Raw genomic sequence first — 20,284 nt, 5'->3', positions numbered from 1 at the left:
TCGGGCCCTGATTGTACTTGGATGATGTATTGCTTTATTCTTGTAATTGTGTGAAGTGGCGATTGTAAGCCAACTATGTATCTCTTTCCCTTATGTATTACATGGGTTGTGTGAAGATTGCCTCACTTGCGACATTGCTTTCAATGCGGTTATGCCTCTAGGTCGTGCTTCGACACGTGGGAGATATAGCCGCATCGAGGGCATTACAAAGCCGCCGCTGCCCGAGTGATTAAACTGGGCCATGCGCTGGTCGAAGTTGCCGAGCATGGCGTAGAGCTCGTCGAGGGAGACCGGCATGACGCGTGCATCGAGGGCGGAGACGAGGGGCTGGTAGTCGACGTCGAGGCCGTGGATGATGTAGGAGATGAGTTCGTCGTCTTGGATGGCCTTCCCCGCAGCGACAAGCTCGTCGGCGAGGCCACGGAGAGAGGCGAAGTAGGCGGCAACCGTCTGGTTGCCCTTCTGCGCGTTAATGAGCGTCGTCCTGATGTTATTCACACGGCTCATGGACTGCGAGGAAAACATACCTGCCACCGTTGTCCAGAGCGCGTGCGCTGTGGTGACCGTGGTCACCGCGATCAGTACCTCCTTGGAGAGGGTGCTGAGCAGGTAGCCCAACACCTGTTGATCCTCCCGGACCCAGATTGGGTGGAGAGGGTTGGGCTCAGCGCTTTCTTTGCCATCCTTGTCCTTGGTGGCATGAAGCCTGGCCGGCTCCGGTGTGGTGTCGTCGACATAGCCGAAGGCGCCGGCGCCACGCAGATGGGGAGTGACCTGCATGCGCCAGAGCATGTAGTTCGTGCGTGTTAGCTTCTCGGTGACCTGCCCATTGAGGATGGTCTGGGAAGCACCGGAGGAGGAGGAGGAAGACATGGCTAGGCTTGGTAGATGGGATCTCAGTAGATGGGAAGAGATGGGGCTCTGATTACCATGTGCGAACTAGCGGAACGTCTTGCCTTCTCAGGCCGACGGCTTCGTGTTATATAGATGGGGCGCACCTCCCATAACAGCGCATACATTCGGTTGAGATTACATTCTTGGAGATAAAGAAAGGAAGTAGAGATAAGAGGTACATGAGATAAACATTATACTCTAACTACCTAACCAACTCCTATAATGCGCCGCATGGAGATATATGCCGGTCATGTAGATATTGATGTGTTTAACATCACACTTTCCTATGGCATACGATTCATGCGACTTTTAACCTGCTTCCACCTACTAGTATAGCAAATTTGTTTGGAAAATGGTTGGGAGGTAAGCCACATATCCAGGACGGAGTATGTGCTTCACTTCGAGCTTTATGAGATTGCTGGAACGACTGTTTTTTACAGAGTGGAAATACAAACCGTTTTGCAAGTCATTTCAAGGTTACAACATGGATCCATACATGGTCCTTACTACATTCGAAGGTACATGAACTTATGGCTACTAGGTGTAACCGGTGAGAGATGATCGCACGGGCCACTTACAACCAGTTTGAATGGTACAATAGTAGGCATGTGTGTAGGCATATATTCCTATTTTCGCTGGTTGTGGCTTCTTTCTTTTTATACAGATGTCTGTGTACTAAACCTTGATATTCATCGCTTAATAACTATGCTTGTATGTGTCACAATGATGCAAGAGGCCATACATAAGACTATATAGGATTTCCTAAACAATTTTTACCTTAAGGCAGCCAATCATATCAAATTTGGACTAGTTACAGTTACAGGTCCACCGGGTATCATCATAAAGCACCATCGTGCGACAGTGCCTGTCATGAGAAGAGAGCATACTCAGCTAGTTACTGATCACCAGGTATGTCATCTGCGTCTGGCGCCGTGCGGCCTTGTTGGGCAGTACCATCGTCTTCTTGGTTAGGGGAGCTAACTTTTAGCATATACGACTCCGCAAACCCTAACATTTCTCCAACTTCCTTCTTTAACTACAAGATTTCAAAACATAATTACCACAACCTTGAAAGTTAAATAGATTAATTACGACATGCAGAGACTAAAGACAAAGAATATTCAGGTATTTGTATTTGCATCTTCATATGCAAGTCTATAGCATCCAAACAACCAGAGACATCTGTATTTCTAATGTCCAAATCAATCTGATCATATCCAGATTGCTGCTAATCTGGAACCAGGAGTTAGTGCCTTAATTATTTTGATCGCTTAAATGTGTGGAATTGATTGCACGTAATTTCACTATTGATTGTAAAATCTCACTAGCATATTACTAGTGAATGTGTGGAATTGAATGCCTGGTTTTTATATAGGAGTATTGGCAAAAGGAAGGTGGAAGCCAGCTTACGGGAGAAGCTAGAGAGGGAGGGTCTTCCAGGAGAAGCCACCAAACGAACCAGATGATGCCCCGCACGTTGCCATGAAATTGGACGTATATAGTTTCTAGATATTACGTGGAATATTATTTAGTTCTTACGATTTTTAGCTATGTGAGGGATTTCTGTGTAAGCAAACCAAAATCTTCGCACGAAAAATTTGTGCATGTCACCGTTAAAGGGAATGTGATTTAAAATGCACTTATAACGCACTAATGCATTTTGCGTAGGACCATTTCATGTTTGAGTAAATTGTTTTTTAGGGGAAATACCTGCCTTATTATTACTTAGTCTATGGCTCCATCAGCCACAATAGCATCACAGGTACAAGAAGGAAAAATATTAAACCAGGTCTTGCATGAATTAAACTTAAAAGGCAACACTTCCTAGCTAGTATATGAGCAACTTTGTTGGCTTCTCGTCGTGTTCCAGATCACTCGAAACTCGCCGACGCCAACCATCATCTCCTTTATCTCATGGATGACAGGTCCAAATCTGGACTGGTCAAGTTGTTCCGAGAAGAGAGCACGAGTGACTCCTTGGTTATCTGTTTCAATCGCAGCCCTTGTAATGTCAAGTTCAGCCGCCATTTGCACTCCCCTTCAGCAACCTAGTAGCTTCACATGCTCGGAACAATAGATGTTGTTAAAAGCATGACATGCAGCAGCCTTGCATGTGTTTCTATGGTCTCGCGGAACGCCGGAACCACTCCAACCCCACCTCTCGACCCATCTTTCTTCAGCGATCCATCGACATTTATTTTAGTCCAACTCTCCTCAGGTGGCACCCATTGGGCATCCTTTTGCACAGCCGCGGCAGTCCCCTTTGGTGCATGGACATCGAGCCACTCGTCCAGGAGTATGAAGACACGCCCAACCAGTTCATGTGCGTTGTCGAAGGTCCCATTTTTTGTGTAAATTGTTTATTGAGGATTATTCGATGTTATATTGCAGGTTTTGTGTAGTGGTCATGTGTTCTTGGAAAACCTATTCCATTTACTAAAATACTAGCATGGGAGAAGCGCGGCACCATGCCGTGCCCGCAGTTAAGCCCGTCGTTGCTTGGTGTGTAACTTAGTCTGTTGTTGCTCATGTCTACTACCAATAGTCTATTGTGTTTTGATAGATAACTTTTTGTGCAAATTTCCGGTGAGCAGCCGAGCAGGTATATGCTTATGGGAAGATTGTATGCTTGTGTGACAATGGTGCAATAGATCATTTGAACCGTTGAGTAGATTACACAGCTAGGTGCATACATGTGTGTATGAACAGAGAAATACAACAGAGTGGACACCAGATTATGAGAATACATTGCGTAGCTAGATGACATACATGTGCGAATAAAGAGGATAATTCAGTGACTATGGTTCATTAGTACCTTGAACGATCTGCTTTTGGTCTTCACCCCTTGTGGTCGCTTTCTTCATCAGAGGAGGGGGTGGTTACTTGGCCTCGAGTTTTCTCGAATTGTTACTTTACTTGCGCTCTATTTCTTCAAGCAATAGAAGTTGATCTTCTGTGTCATCACAGCGGTTGATGCCGAATTGGCATTCTTCCAGTTTGAATTTGTTAGCATTCTTTTCAATACTTACATCTATGTACACAGACCATATTAACACAGGGGCCTGTATTTTGTTATATGGAAAACAAGTGTCACTTAAGATAAAACATTTTTATGTGGTTTGTGCATAGAGGTTAATACTTTTTTATGTAGTTTGTGCATAGAGGGGTTACTCTCACAAAGAATAATTTGGGAAAACGAAGATGGCAAGGGAATAGACGATGTTGTTTCTATGGTCAAGATGAAACAATTCATCATTTGTTTATTTCCTGTCTGTTTCACACTTTCCTATGGCGTACAATTCATGTGACTTTTAACCTGCTTCCACCTACTAGTATAGCAAATTTCTTTGGAAACTGGTTGGGAGTTAAGCCAAATATCCAGGACGGAGTATGTGCTTCACTTCGAGCTTTATGAAATTGCCGAAATGACTCTGTTTTTACAGAGTGGAAATACAAACCATTTTGCAAGTCATTTCAAGTCTACAACATGGATCCATACATGGTCCTTACGACATTTGGAGGTACATGAGCTTATGGCTACTGGGTGCAACCGATGAGAGATGATCGCACGGGTTACTTACAACCAGTTTGAACGGTGGTTCAATAGTAGGCATGTGTGTAGGCATATATTCCTATTTTCGCTGGTTATGGCTTCTTTCTTTTTATACAGATGTTTGTGTACTAAACCTTGATATTCACCGTTTAATAACTATCTTGTATGTGTCACAATGATGCAAGAGGCCATACATAAGACTATATAGGATTTCCTAAACAATTTTTACCTTTAAGGCAGCCAATCATACCAAATTTGGACTAGTTACAGTTACAGGTCCACCGGGTATCATCATAAAACACCATCGTGCGAAGGTGCCTGTCATGAGAAGAGAGCATGCTCAGCTAGTTACTGATCACCAGGTATGTCATCTGTGTCTGGCGCCGTGCTGCCTTGTTGGGCAGTACCATCGTCTTCTTAGTTAGGGGAGCTAACTTTTAGCATATACGACTCCGCAAACCCTAACATTTCTCCAACTTCCTTCTTTAACTGCAAGATTTCAAAACATAATTACCACAACCTTAAAAGTTAAATGGATTAATTACCACATGCAGAGACTAAAGACAAAGAATAATCAGGTAATATTTGCATCTTGATATGCAAGTCTATAGCATCCAAACAACCAGAGACATTTGTATTTCTAATGTCCAAATTAATCTGATCATATCCAGATTGCAGCTTATCTGGAACCGGGAGTTAGTGCCTTGATTATTTTGATCGCTGAAATGTGTGAACTTGATTGCGCGTAATTTCACTATTGATTGTAAAATCTCACTAGCATATTACTAAGTTTGTGGACAAGTTGGATTAAATTCACATTCACAGATCATCATCAAACAGAGGCCAACAGTAGATAAATTCATACCTCGTCCACAGCACCACTCTTTATCTTAGACTGCATTATGCACCATTTCTTGAAATGTGCACCTGAAAGGACAGAGTGCCCACCGCATCCATCAAATTACAAATTTCCATTTGCAGTTTTGCACTGAGAACAGACATCATAAGATAAAAGGAAATAAGAGAACACAAGCTACACATGGAGATCAGAAGAAAAACACCAACCCGCACTAATGTCAACACTGCACGAACTAGAATCGATGGTTTTCACAGACCATCTACAGTGTATCTGAAAAGTGGAACATCAGTTAACTATATTACCAAATCATAGTTGAACACAGTTGTATTTCTAACAGGGCAACCTAAAAATAAGTATTTGTAACACTATAAAATAAAAGAATTTTGGAATCAGAATGGAAGTAGCTTGCTCGAAATTGGAACAGCATTGTAGATTGCAATAAAATGGATATGTAAATGTATCTTTCACGGAAACTAACTAAGCTAGAAGTACCTCAAAATAGGAACCAAACGGAACATCATGTACTTGTTGTACAGTCTCGAATACCTAAAAGATAGAAAATGAGAAATCAGATTTATTTATGATCTGTAGTAGTATATACTGTATATAACATAATGTAATACTATGACTCGAGAAATGTTAGCCGTCATAATGGGACGTTCAGTTTTGCATTAAAAACATACCAGATCGGTTTTGTTAGCTGAAAGAACCGTACGCTGCCACTCTGTTATTGCTGAATATGGAGGGCACATTGGACTGTGGCACATGGATTTACAGTTAAGTTCTCTCACCTGACCATCGTACTCATCTGCAAGGTGCCACTGGCCCAGCTGCATACAGAAATATTTCTAGTCAGCAATAATGCATGACTCGGAGAGCCGGCACTGTGCTGGATACTTACGTTGATATCTTTATCCTGACGAGCTGTCCGATATTCTGTTGTGTAAGTTGAGTCATCACTTATAAGATTACTGAAAAACTGGTCTGCAGTACACGGAAATGTTCCCTGAGATGAGATGAGATTGAAGATCAGTTGTATAATTGTATTACCAATTGCAAAATCATGGAAGATACGGTTAGTTATCATTACATCAAATACAGAGACTAGAACTTCTTCTTTGACAAAAGGTTGCAGTAGCCCTGTTAAATCAGCACATTCTTCTGGAACATCTGTCTCCATGCTATTGTTTCTTGAGCCACTGAGTGCACGTAATGCAGATCGAGCATATTCCTATAATCCAAAGTCCAAATATATTAAAAGCTATTATCGATTTTGATAAGCAAATTATGGAGATCACGATCATGTAAATCAATGCCAATCATAAACAGCAAAACATGCAGAAAGCTTTGCTTCAAAACTAGTGCACTAACAGTAAGACTGCAGATATGCAACAACAGCGTGCATTGTATATTGAAATTCTTAATTAAAATATGTGTGGAGAAAAGGCTGCTCGAGATGTCACTACCTGTTTCTCAGCCTCTATCATGGTATGGAAGTTCTTCACAGCTTGTTCCAATGCTCTAACTGTGTGGTTTCTGTTCCAAAACGATGCAAATATATATCTAACTCTTCCTGCAAAAATAATATAAAAAGGTGACATAAAGCAATTGATGAAACCTCCCATCTTATCTAGATTACCATAGTCAGTCCTTTTGCCAGCCTCTAGAAAATGTGTGAATATTGTAGTATAAATTTTGGTCAACAATGCCCTTTTAGTCTGTTTTCTAGCATGAATGCATGATCACTAGCTTCCTCCGCACTTCTTAAGCTTGCAACCAATTTCACATCAAGTAAACATGTATCTCAAGTCATGGTGGAATGCAATCTACACTCACGTAACAGAAATCTACACCAAGTCATCGACTAATAAGTAGTAATACCAAACATGCTGATGCTGCTGAGAAATAGAATTATAGAAGGTTGAATGGGAGCAGAAAACCACATAGTCAAACCGAAAAATAGAGAAGACCACATTATACATGCACCTAGTTTAGCTGGATGGCCAAAATGGAACTAAAAAGCGTCATGATTTATAGTGTCAGACAATAGAGCGAGACAACAACAACTTTCTAAAAAGCGTCATGGAATTAGAAAGCCTTTCAGTCTCAAACAAATTGGGGCAGGCTAGAGTTGAAACCCTAAGATCTCGAAACCAAGTCATGGTTCTAGCACATGGATGGCTAACTTTCATGCACCCCTATCCATGGCTAGTTATTTGGTGATATTCCATTCCTTCAGATCTCTCTTATCGGACTCCTCCCATGTCAAGATTGGTCTACCCTGACCTCTCTTGACATTATCAGCACACTTTATCCATCCGCCATGCAATAACACATCTACAGACCTGCGTTGTATATGCCCTAACCATCTTAGACAATCTTGGACAAGCTTCTCTTCAATCGGTGCTACCCAACTTTCACATATATCATCATTTCAGATCCAATCCTTTCTTGTGTGGCCACATATCCATCTCAACATGCGCATCTTTGCTCCACCTAACTGTTGGACATGTCGCCTCTTAGTTGGTAAATATCCTGCGCCATACAACATCGCAAGTCGAATCGCCATCTTATAGAACCTGTCTTTTAGCTTTTGTGGCACTCTCTTGTCATAGGAAGCCAGAATTGGCGCAACTTCATCCATCCGTCTTTGATTTCATGACTCATATCTTCATTTATATCACCATCCTTTTGCAACATTGACCCCAAATATCGGAAGGTGCCCTTCTGAGGTACTTCATGCCCATCAAGGCTAACCTCCTCCTCATGCCTAGTAGTACTAAAACCGCATCTCACATGCTCAGTTTTAGTTCTATTAAGCCTAAAACCTTTCGATTCCAGAGTCTGCCTCCACAACTCTAACTTTCTATTAACCCCCACGGGGCTACCATCGACTAGCACCACATCATCCGCAAAGAGCATACACCATGGTATATCTCCTTATATATCCCTTGTGACCTCATCTATCACCAAAGAATAGAGATAAGGGATCAAAGTTGACCCTTGGTGCGGTCCTATTTTAATTGGAAAGTCATTGGTGTCGCCATCACTTGTTCGGAACTTGTCACAACATTATCTTACATGTCTTTCATGAGGGTAATGTACTTTGTTGGGACTTTGTGTTTCTCCAAGGCCCACCGCATGAGATTCCATGGTATATTATCGTAGGCCTTCCTCAAGTCAATGAACACCATATGCAGTTCCTTCTTTTGTTCACTGCATCTCTCCATGAGTTGTCGTACCAACAAAATCGCTTCCATGGTGGACCTACCATTCATGAAGCCAAACTGATTTTTGGCCATGCTTGTCATTCTTCTTAAGCGGTGCTCAATGACTCTCTCCCATAACTCTATCAACTTAATTCAGCGGTAATTAGTAACTTTGAACATCCCCCTTGTTCTTGAAGATTGGTACTAATATACATCGCCTCCATTATTCGGGCATCTTGTTTGACCAAAAAATGTGGTTGAAAAGCTAAGTTAGCCATACTATCACTATGTCTCCAAGGCCTCTCCACACCTCAACGGGGATACAATAAGGGGCCATTGCCTTGCCACCTTTCATCTTTTTTAAAGCCTCCTAACCTCAGACTCTGGATTCGCCACACAAAAACATCTATTGGTATCATCAAAGGAGTCGTCCAACCCAATGGTAGAGCTCTCATCTCTCCATTGAACATTTTGTCAAATTTATCTCACCATCTATGCTTGATCTCCTCGTCCTTCACCAGAAGCCGATCTGCTCCGTCCTTGATGCATTTGACATGGTTGGCATTCCTCTTTTTCCTCTCCTGGATCTTAGCCATCTTATAAATGTCCCTTTCACCATCCTTTTAGTTTAAACCTTGGTAGAGGTCCTCATATGCTCGACCCCTTGGTTCACTTAGAGCTCGCTTTGAGGTCTTCTTTGCCACCTTGTACTTCTCTATGTTGTCTGCACTCCTATCCATATGCAGGCGTCTGAAACAGTCCTTCTTCTCCTTAATAGCCTTCTGGACATCATCATTCCACCACCACATATCTTTAGCTTTGCCGCTACCTTGGTCACCCCAAACTAGTCTGAAGCCACCTTCCGAATGTAGGTCACCGTATGCATCCGCATATCGTTTGCATTGTCTCCGTCCTCCCAATAGCCCTCCTTAACAACCCTCTCCTTGAAAGCCCAAGATGCCTCCCCCTTGAGCTTCCACCACTTCGTCCTAGTGACTTTGGAGCGCTTATCCCGCTGGACACGAGTCCGAAAGCAAAAGTCAGCCACCACAAGCTTATGTTGAGGGACAACACTCTCTCAGGTATCACCTTACAATCTAAGCAAACACGACTGTCTTCTCTTCTAGAGAGGACACAATCAATCTGGCTATAGTGCTCACTACTACTAAAAGTCACTAGATGGGATTCTCTCTCAAGAGGGTGTTAGCTACGATCATGTCGTAGACTAAAGAGAAGCTTAAGACATCCTCTCCTTCTTGATTCATGATGCCATAGCCAAATCCCCCATGCACCCCTTCAAAATATGCGTTAGATGTACCCACGTGGTCATTGAGCTCTCCTCCTATGAAGAGCTTCTCGCCAATAGGTACACTCCTAACAAAGTCCTCCAGGCCTTCCCACAACTCCCTTTTGGTGCTCTCATTGTGGCCTACTTCTGGGCATACACGCTGATAACATTGAGAACTAAGTGCCCAACGACCAGCTTGACTAGGATAATCCAGTCCCCTTACCTCTTGACGTCTACCACTCCATACGTGAGGCTCTTGTCGATCAAGATGCCAACTCCGTTTATGTTTGTAGTTGTCCCCGTGTACCATAGCTTGAAGCCGGTGTCCTTCACCTCGTTCACCTTCTGTCCCTTCCATTTGGTCTCTTGGACACATAGGATATCAACACGTCTCCTCATCGCTGCATCAACTAACTCCCGTAACTTACCCGTTAGGGATCCTACCTTCCAGCTACCTAAGCGGATTCTACTTGGCTTGGCTAGCTTCCTTACTCTTCGAACTCGTCGAGTCAAATGCAAAGACCCTTGCTCATTTTTCACTACACCCAGGCGTTGAGGTAGTGCACCACTAAGGATGCAGCGACATGATCCTTGCTCACTTATCACCGTATCCATATCAAGACACGGCGTGCCACCGTGGGGGCGACGGCCCGGCCCTTGCCCATTTAACACCACACTCGGGTTCTGATATGGCACGTCGGTAAGAGGGTAATGCCTCAACGAGGTTCTTCTTGGTTTCATCTCCATAAGAGTGGCTGGGTTTTGGCATTGGGTCGCCAAACCTATCACAACCCTCCTCCTTTATTCGGGCTTGGGACCGGCTATGCTGAGATTTGACAACTAAGTGTTATAAAATCAATGAAAGGGATTTAAGTTTGCAATATCCATATTTAGTGCCAGAGTAAGAATCAAGATGCAAAAGGTTGTTATGCCTATGCAAGATTGCGAGTATTAAATCCTACCATCAGGGCATGCTAAGGAAGGAACTCCATGTCCTCCCGCTCCCGTTCGAAGAAATATCGTAATTGCAGGATTAATAACTGCAAGTTGGCTTTTTGTTATCTACATGTAAAAGAAGGACAAAAGTGATTAGTAACACTTTTAGCAAGGAAATGATGTAGGAGAGTGAGGCAAGGCTCACCTCATCAATATCTCTCAAAGGGAGCTCAACCTTCATATATAAGAAAAACATGTTTTCAGTCTCACAATGTATCACAACCATGTAAGCAATTGGATATATTTCTAAGACAAGCTTTCTAGCTTTAACAATGTAAAATTTTCCGCAGCACATAGGATACTAAAGTTATCCAACCCAATCTACAATATAGAGAAAAAATAGTGAAAATGCTCTTGTTGACCAGGATTGGTAGCATCAGTGATTCACATTTAGGAGGCAACTGATGCATGTCAGAATAGGGAGATAGCATTTAAGAACCACATGACAAAAGGATTTGATCATCTAACTTAATTAGATCTAATGACAAAGTCAGCATTTCTTCACTAGCTCTGTTATCCTATTGTTTCCTCATTTACGATGTTATCCAGCAAATAGACGACATAACAGATATTTATTTATTTGTTAAAAAAGCTAAATCTAGTAGATAATACTCAGACAGGCTGCATCTAAGTAAAGATCTCAGTAAAATTTATTAATATGTGTTAATATCATGTGATCATCAAAATGTCTCTTTGAAGTTTAGACACACAATGAAATGAACATAACACTAAAAATGGATATTTTCTGACAAGCAAAAAAGATTAAGCGAAAATAAAGAACCAAGTAAATCCACCAATCAAAGTGTGCAATTGAAAAATATTGTATGTGAGCTAACCTTAATCTGCTTAGAGAAGATGTTTGAATAGAAGCAAATGTGCCATAAAGACACATACATGCGACCGTGATATAGAAATGACCTCTCAAGTGCACATGAATAAGTGTGTTCAACAACCTGGATGATAAACAAAGCAATGAAACAATAACTATTGCAAGTTGGTAATAGACCTATCCATGAATCTATTTAATTAGAACTCCCTCCATACCATAATATAGGACTTTTTGCAGTTTAATTTGAACTGCAAAAACTTCTTATCTTATGGTACAGATGTAGTAGTAGTAGTAGCAGTAGCCAGTAGGTACTTGCCTCATCTGGAGGTAGCCCAAAAATTGTCTGTAAATGACCTGGCTTTTGGTGAACGACAGTAGGGCCTTCTTTGTCTAAGGACATCCTTTTACGAGCATCAGCCTCAGCAGAGTTGTTTAGATCCCTATAAAACACAAAAAAAATTATATACGTGTTAGACTATGTATAGCTTCTGTACCTATGTACGTATATGGTACATATTGTAACACAACCATTATATATAATGAGATAAGCCACCCCTAGAGGGTTGTGCTGGTTCCCCAAAACTTATTGTCTTACATGGTATCACGCTAGGTTACGATCGCTTCCGCTTCTAAACCCTAATACCCGCACCGCCGCCGCCGCCGCCGCGCCACCGATCGCGCCGCCGCCATGTCGAGCGCCGCCACCACCGGTTCCACTGCTGCGGGCTTCCTCCCGGCCTCTCTTGCGGCTCTGCTCAACCTCCCGCTCGATGCCGTCTCTGCTCCGGCTCCGATCGGGACAAGGAGCATCGGCTCCGTCTTCTCCACGCCGCCGGCGCCCTCGCTTGGGCGTGACCTCGTGGTCCACACCACGGCGCCGCCGTCCGCTGCGGACTCCGCAGGCGTCGTCCCGCCGCTCCTGCCGCAAGCGGATCACACTGCCCCGCTGGCGGGGTTGGCGGCGTCCGCCCCGGCCGCGGGCCTTGCGGCGTCCGCACCGGCCGCGAGCTTTGCGGCGCCCGCCCTGGCTGCGGTCCCGCCTCCTCCCGCATCGGCTTCGGTGCCTCCGGCTGCCTCCATGGTGTTTGCACCCCAGGCAGCCTCCTCGATGGGATTGTCTTCGCCGCCGCCGTTTCACTTCGGTCATCTCATCACCATCAAGCTCTCCGCCGACAACTACATCTTCTGGCGTGCGCAGGTTCTCCCGCTCTTGGGGAGTCACTACCTGCTAGGCTACGTCGACGGATCGCTTCCCTGCCCACCCACGCTGGTAGCCAGCGTGCACGGTCCGGTCTACAATCCGGCCCATCGCGTCTGGACGGGGCAGGACTAGGCGAACCTCTCCTCCATCCAGGGGTCGCTCTCGCCGGCAGTTGCCGGCCTTGTTGTCTTCGCGAAGACGTCTCATGAGGCATGGACCATCCTTGAGCGCACCTTTGCAGCGCAGTCCCAGGCTCGTGTCTCTGCACTCCGTCGTCAGCTTGGAGAGTGTCAGAAGCTTGACTCCACTGCCACTGAGTTCTACAACAAGGTCAAGGGCCTCGCCGACACATTGGCCTCCATTGGACAGCCCCTCACCGACTCCGAGTTCAACTCGTTTATTGTCAATGGTCTTGATGAGGAGTATGATGCCTTAGTCGAGATCATCAACGAGCGGGGCAACTCGACACCCATGCTGGCACACGAGGTTTTCTCTCGGCTCCTTCTCACTGAGCAACGGGTCGAGACTCGCCGCACCAGGGGCACTGGCTCCCTCTCGGCCAACGCCGCCACCAAGGGTGGCCGCTCTTCTTCATCACCCCGGTCTCCCTTGGGGCTGCCACCGTCGCCCGCCTCGCCCCCCCCCCCACCTACTGCGACCTTACCGGGGGCTGGCGGTCCACGTGTGTGTCAGCTTTGTGGCCGCGATGGGCACTGGGCCTCCAAGTGTCATAAGTGCTTCCAGCGAAGCTTCCTTGGTCTTGGCAATGACGGCAAAGATACACGCAACAATGCCCGTCAGGTCGCCATGGCTGATCGTCCCGCGCCGCAGAAGCAACAGGGACACACTCAGTCCTACTCCATCGATCCACACTGGTACATGGACTCTGGGGCGACAGAGCATCTAACCAGCGAGATGGGGAAGCTTCACACTCGTGAACCCTATCATGGCTCCGACAAGATCCACACCGCCAATGGAGCAGGTATGCACATCTCTCATATTGGTCAAGCATCTCTTCTCACTAGACATGCCAATAGGAGTCTTCAGCTTCGCAATGTTCTTCGAGTTCCATCTGTGACCCGTAATCTTCTTTCAGTTCCTAAACTCACACGTGATAATAATGTGCTTTGTGAATTTCACCCTTTTGATCTTTTTATTAAGGATCGGGGCACGAGGGACATTCTTCTTAGTGGGCGGTTGTGCCAGGGCCTCTACCGTCTGGAGCATCCTGGTGTCGCTTGTGTTTTCAGTGGAGTTCGGGTCTCTCCGTCACAGTGGCATGCTCGTCTTGGTCACCCGGCCACACCTATTGTCCGTCATATTTTGCGTCGTCATGAGCTTCCTAGTTTGTCTAGTCATAAAGATGTAGCAGTGTGTGATGCTTGTCAGCAGGGGAAGAGTCATCAACTTCCTTTTTCGGAGTCCGGTCGTGAGGTGAAACATCCTTTAGAACTTGTGTTTTCAGATGTATGGGGTCCTGCTCAGACTTCTGTCAGTGGTCATAATTACTATATCAGTTTCGTTGATGCTTATAGTCGCTTTACCTGGCTTTACCTTATTAAACGCAAATCTGATGTGTTTGATATTTTTGTTCAGTTTCAAAAACATGTTGAACGTCTTCTCAAGCACAAAATTGTTCATGTCCAGTCAGACTGGGGGGGCGAGTATCGCAACCTCAACTCTTTCTTTCAGTCGCTTGGGATAGCTCATCGTTTAGCATGTCCACATACACATCAGCAGAATGGTTCAGTCGAACGTAAGCATCGTCATATTGTTGAAGCTGGTCTTACTCTTTTGGCCCATGCATCTGTTCCGTTTCGGTTTTGGAGTGATGCTTCCACCACTGCATGCTTTCTCATCAACCGTACTCCTACTCGTGTTTTAAACATGAAGACTCCCATTGAGGTTCTCCTTAATGAACAACCTAATTATACCTTTCTCAAGGTATTTGGGTGTGCTTGCTGGCCGCATCTTCGTTCATATAACAAGCGCAAGCTTGAGTTTCGTTCTAAGAAGTGTGTTTTTCTTGGCTATAGCTCTCTTCATAAAGGTTACAAATGTCTTCATGTTCCCACTAATCGTGTCTATATATCTCGGGACGTCGTGTTTGATGAGCATGTTTTTCCCTTTGCCAACCTTCCTGTGTCCACTGTCGAACCACCATCCCTGCATTCATCCTCTGTTGCTTCTGACCAATTTGATGATGTTGCATACTCTCCTTTGCTGTTACCTAACCATGGTGCAGGAACCGGACATGGAGCTCGTTTGGAGCTGTTGGAGGATTCACCATCATCATCATCGTCTTCTGGTGGGCACGTCGATCGCCCTATGTTGCATGGCATCGATTCGCGTGCCCATGCATGGTCACCCGACGAGCCCGTCGCGCCGAGCATCTCCACTGCTCGGTCCGTTTCGCCAGCGGCCGCCGAGTCGCCCGCGGCTCGGCCCGTCACGCCGTCTTCGCCTGCGGCTCGGCCCGTCACGTCGTCTTCGCCCGCGGCTCGGGTCCTCACGTCGCCTTCATCAGCGGATCGGCCCGCGACACCGGCCGCGCCACGGCCCACTATGCCGAGCTCGCCATCGGCCCGGTCTGTGATGCCGGAGTCGCCAGCTGCTTCGTCTGCTCTGCCGGTTTCGCCGGTGGGTCGGCCTTCTTCGCCAACCGAGTCCGAGGCTACCGTGACTGGCTCCTCGTCACCGGCTGACTCGTCAACGTCGCCGTCCTCCAGCCCGTTGCAGGCTGCTCCGTCGACCTCGGTGGTTCCTGTGTCCCGACCACATACACGCAGTCGCAGTGGCATTTTCAAACCTAAGGAACGTAAGGATGGTACAGTTGCTTGGTTGGCTGCTTGTTTGGCTGCTGCTGTTGCGGATCCATCTTCTGAGCCTCGCTCATATCAGGCTGCCCTGCGCATTCCACATTGGCGAGAGGCTATGGAGCAGGAGTTTCATGCTCTTCTTCGTAACAAGACATGGACTCTCGTTCCTCCACCACCACGGGTAAATGTTATTGACTCAAAATGGGTATTCAAAGTGAAGAAGCATTCGGATGGATCTATTGAGCGTTACAAAGCGCGACTTGTTGCTCGCGGTTTTCGGCAGCGTCATGGTCTTGACTATGAGGACACATTCAGTCCTGTCGTCAAGCCTACCACTATTCGGCTTCTTCTCTCCATTGTTGTTTCTCGTGGTTGGTCACTTCGTCAACTTGATGTGCAGAATGCTTTTCTACATGGATTTTTGGAGGAAGAGGTTTATATGAAACAGCCGCCTGGTTTCTCTGATCCTGACCGTCCTGACTATATCTGTCGTCTTTCCAAAGCACTATATGGTTTGAAGCAAGCTCCTCGTGCCTGGCATGCCCGCCTTGCCTCTGCCCTTCGTGCTCATGGGTTTGTGCCGTCTACTGCTGACACTTCGTTATTTCTTCTACAGAAGCCAGAAGTCACTATGTATCTTTTGGTATATGTCGATGATATTATCCTTGTCAGCTCTTCTCAGTATGCTGCTGATGCTCTTGTCTGCTCTCTTGGTGCTGATTTTGCGGTCAAAGATCTTGGGAAGCTTCACTACTTTCTTAGAGTTGAGGTCACTTCTCGTGCTACTGGTCTTGTCCTTACGCAGAAGAAGTACTCCTTGGAGTTGTTACAGAGAGCTGGCATGCTGAAGTGCAAACCGACCACCACACCCATGTCGTCTACCGACAAGATAACAGCTGTTGATGGTGAGCTTTTGTCTCCTGCGGATGCCACAGAGTACAGGACATTGTTGGTGGACTTCAGTACTTGACGATCACGAGACCAGATATCTCTTATGCTGTTAACAGGGTTTGTCAGTATCTTCAGGCTCCCAGAGATACTCATTGGGCTGCTGTTAAACGCATTCTTCGTTATGTTCAGTTCACCCTGACATTTGGTATGCATATTCGGCCGACTTCCTCTCGGGTCCTTTCGGCCTTCTCTGATGCAGATTGGGCTGGTAGCCCAGATGACAGGCGATCCACGGGGGGTTATGCAGTATTCTTTGGCTCTAATTTGATCGCCTGGAGTGCTCGGAAACAGGCTACTGTGTCACGTAGCAGTACTGAAGCTGAGTACAAGGCTGTGGCTAATGCTACTGCAGAGATTATTTGGGTGCAGTCTTTGCTTCAGGAGTTGGGTTTGTCTCAACCACAGCCTCCTATTCTTTGGTGTGATAACATCGGTGCTACATACCTTTCTGCAAATCCAGTATTTCATGCCCGAATGAAACACATTGAAGTTGACTATCACTTTGTACGGGAACGTGTATCACAGAAGCAACTCCAGATCAAGTTTATCTCATCTAAGGATCAACTTGCAGACATCTTCACTAAGCCTTTACCGCTGGCACAGTTTGAGGCTTGTAGGCGCAATCTTACCCTTCTCAGTTCTTTAGAAAGTGGCTAAGATTGAGGGAGGGTGTTAGACTATGTATAGCTTCTGTACCTATGTACGTATATGGTACATATTGTAACACAACCATTATATATAATGAGATAAGCCACCCCTAGAGGGTTGTGCTGGTTCCCCAAAACTTATTGTCTTACAATACGTCAGAAAATTATTATCAGCCCCAGCAAGTGACATTTTGACAGTAAATACAAAGTGAAGCAAGTGACTGCAACATGCCAAAGCTGTTCAAAAATGCAAAAGAATTCCCATCTAACATAATTACAAAAATCAGAGCAAATTAATGAAAGATGAGATATTTACCTGGAGGAGCTCTCATTAACCCTGATCGCCTTGATATGGAGACAAACCTAACAATGCAGAAAAATTGATAAGATAACTGAAAAACAAATGATTCCGAGAAACCAAGTTGTTTTTAGAAACCAATTACCCGCCCTGATGAGCTGTCAAGTGCATGCCAAACTGGTCCACTCTGCTTCTCAGACTCAACTGAAACAGTAACAGAACCAAGTGTTGTGCTCTTCCATACTATGTCCCAATCGTATATTTCCACCTTTATCTACAATAGTGCACAGAATAAATGCCAAGTGCATCTTTGATGAGGTACCACCCATAATACTGATGGAAAAGACTTATTATGATTGAGAAACCTAATGTTGGCTCAAGACTTATTATGACACTGCATGTTCAAGGAGAAAATCAAAATTAGGTACGGAGTAGAAGAGAAAGTGCCGGTGATAACCTTTACAGGAAGGCAGTCAACAACAAAATTGAATTCCTCTCCCCACATTGGGTTTCTTGAGCCAGGAACCATGGAGCTGTAAAGGTGTAAGACAGTAAGAGATGAAACAAAGGGGAAAAGTAGACTACCACTCCAAAACTGGCTGCTTTCCTCATTTGTACTAACTGTTTCCATGGACCCCTGCCACCATTGTTTTCCCCACAGAAATATTTTCAGACTTTCTCAAGCCCCCAATCATGGAGTATATGACTCTGTGATGCCCATATTCAGAAGAGAAATGCAGAAGGGGGTGTGCATGGATGAAAGAGTATCGAACCGCACCTGAAACGCTTATCTTGGCCGCAGGTGATGCGTGCATACGGGTCTGAATTCCCGTTTAAGTTGGCCGCCATCAAATCCTTGGCGGCGAGCAGCTTCAGCTGGACAGACAGAAAGACACGCACCCAAGTCAATAAGTCACACGAACCAAAGAGCCGTCAGAGTGGCTGATGAACAACAACGGCGAGCCACACTCACGTTGACCGCATACGCCGAGGGCGCTCCCTTGTGGCACTGAGCAGCAATCCAAGCAGAGCAGAGCAGACAAAAGCCAAAACAAAAACGGTCGCGACGTTAGAACAGGCGACCTCTCGTCGCCGCGCCCAAATTTGCCCACTGGCGGACGGCAGCAGCAGCATTCGATGCTTTGTTTACCTTGTCGACGAGCTGGAGGCCGTCGGCGGCCGCGGGCGCGCGGCGCGGGCGGTGGAGCGCGTAGAGCGCGGCGAGGACGAGGACGAGGGCCGTCGCGGCGGCGCAGGTGACCTCGATCTCCCAGCGCGTCGGGACGAGGAACCCGAGCGCCGCCGACGCCGGCGCAGCCTGCGGCGTCATGTGGGGGTTGGGTTCTCTTTCCCGGAGGTGGGGATGCCCATGAGAGGGAGAAAGGAAGGGAAGGGGAGGATGGTGGTTATGACTGGGAGGGAGACTGGGAGTGGAGCCGACGGCCGACGGGCCGGCGAAGGCGGGAGCTCTCGGAATCGCGGGGCCCGCCAGTCGGCTGGTGCTGCTCGGTGACGCGAATCTTGACGCGACGTGGACGCTTGTCGGCGCTGCTTTTTTGTTTTCTTGCGTCGACGTGAAGCGCCCATTGAGGGTTGCCTTTCGGGGGCCACGCGTCCATAATTTTCATTGTCCCACCCGAAAATAACATACGAACACGATCTATCCATTTGAAGAAAAATGTCATTTTTTTTTGCGGGTGAAAAAAATGTCATTTATTGTCCCAAGAGAAAAGTGTCATTTTTTATTGCGGTCGCATGCCAGCCTCTAGACACGCAACCGCGAGAGCTATAAGATTAGCCACAATGGATAGTAACATACACATATCCCTAGACTATGTTACTACCTTCATAGTAGGTAGTAACTTAAGGGTGGTAACATGCAAAGATTCATTTATTAGGTTATAGACTCATATTGCATTGAGACATGTGATGTTATAATAACTAGTTAAGTTACTACAACTACCTCTCTCCTCATTAACGCATTGCCACATAAGCAAATTTGCTGAGTTGGACTCGATATTACTACTGAAGTTACTCCCATTGTGGCTAGTCTAACCCAATTGCAACGGCACAATACACAATGTGCTTGGGTGGAGATGGGGTTATGTAACATGTAATCTCAACGTGAAGGGGCTCTTTACCCCATTCTTCTTTTTAATATATATAATACGCACACTCGTGCGTATTTAAGAAAAAAATACACAATGTGTTGCAATTAGAAATGCCGACCAGTTGCATGCCCATCACTAGACTTACAACTGCAGACATTGTAACTCGACCGCACATGCAAGTTCCTTAACATCATGTTGGGATGTTGCGTTGTGACCATGTATAGTGCTGGCGGTGGTGTTCATGTTTTGTTGGGTGTTCTTTTTTCTCAATTATACAGTACATGTCAGAGCCGTTTTTCTTTTCTTTTTGGAGATGCAATACAAATGGGAGCGAATGCACATGCCACATAAACGGGCCGAGTCATGTACATGTTTTTTTTCGGTTTTGGAGAGGATTGTAAAGGTTCTTTGTTTTCTTCTTCTTCCTACTGAGTTTTCACTGTCGTTTTTTATGGATTCCCCCCCCCCTTTTTTTGTTTATTTTTGTAATTTTATTTATTTACTTTCATTAATATTTTTTAAAATTAATGATTTTAATTTGATATTATTTTTGAAAATTATGAATTAGTTGCATGTCCATCACTAGACATACAAGTACAATTGTTGCCCTCGACTGCAACTACATGCCG

At 45.5% G+C, this 20,284-nt stretch overlaps 1 protein-coding gene across 1 annotated transcript; it reads right to left on the bottom strand.

Moving 5' to 3' along the window:
* Nucleotides 1-4,287: 4,287 nt before the first annotated feature.
* On the bottom strand, nt 4,288-18,983 carry LOC119318299 (BAG-associated GRAM protein 1-like). Its single transcript, XM_037592826.1, has 18 exons — nt 18,695-18,983; nt 18,518-18,553; nt 18,323-18,420; nt 18,002-18,077; nt 17,690-17,818; nt 17,563-17,609; nt 11,945-12,068; nt 11,636-11,752; nt 10,945-10,974; nt 10,766-10,865; nt 6,773-6,879; nt 6,397-6,537; nt 6,208-6,312; nt 5,990-6,136; nt 5,799-5,852; nt 5,513-5,576; nt 5,313-5,374; nt 4,288-4,936 (listed from the first exon to the last, which is right to left on the bottom strand). Exons 1-18 carry the CDS (start codon nt 18,872-18,874, stop codon nt 4,865-4,867), a joined length of 1,689 nt encoding a protein of 562 aa, XP_037448723.1. The 5' UTR covers nt 18,875-18,983; the 3' UTR covers nt 4,288-4,864.
* Between the last annotated feature and the right edge of the window lie 1,301 nt (nt 18,984-20,284).

Source organism: Triticum dicoccoides, chromosome 6A, assembly GCF_002162155.2.
Source record: "Triticum dicoccoides isolate Atlit2015 ecotype Zavitan chromosome 6A, WEW_v2.0, whole genome shotgun sequence".
NCBI classification, from domain to species: Eukaryota; Viridiplantae; Streptophyta; class Magnoliopsida; order Poales; family Poaceae; genus Triticum; species Triticum dicoccoides.
Note: the sequence above shows the minus strand (reverse complement) of the source record. Positions and strands in the feature narration are given on the sequence as shown.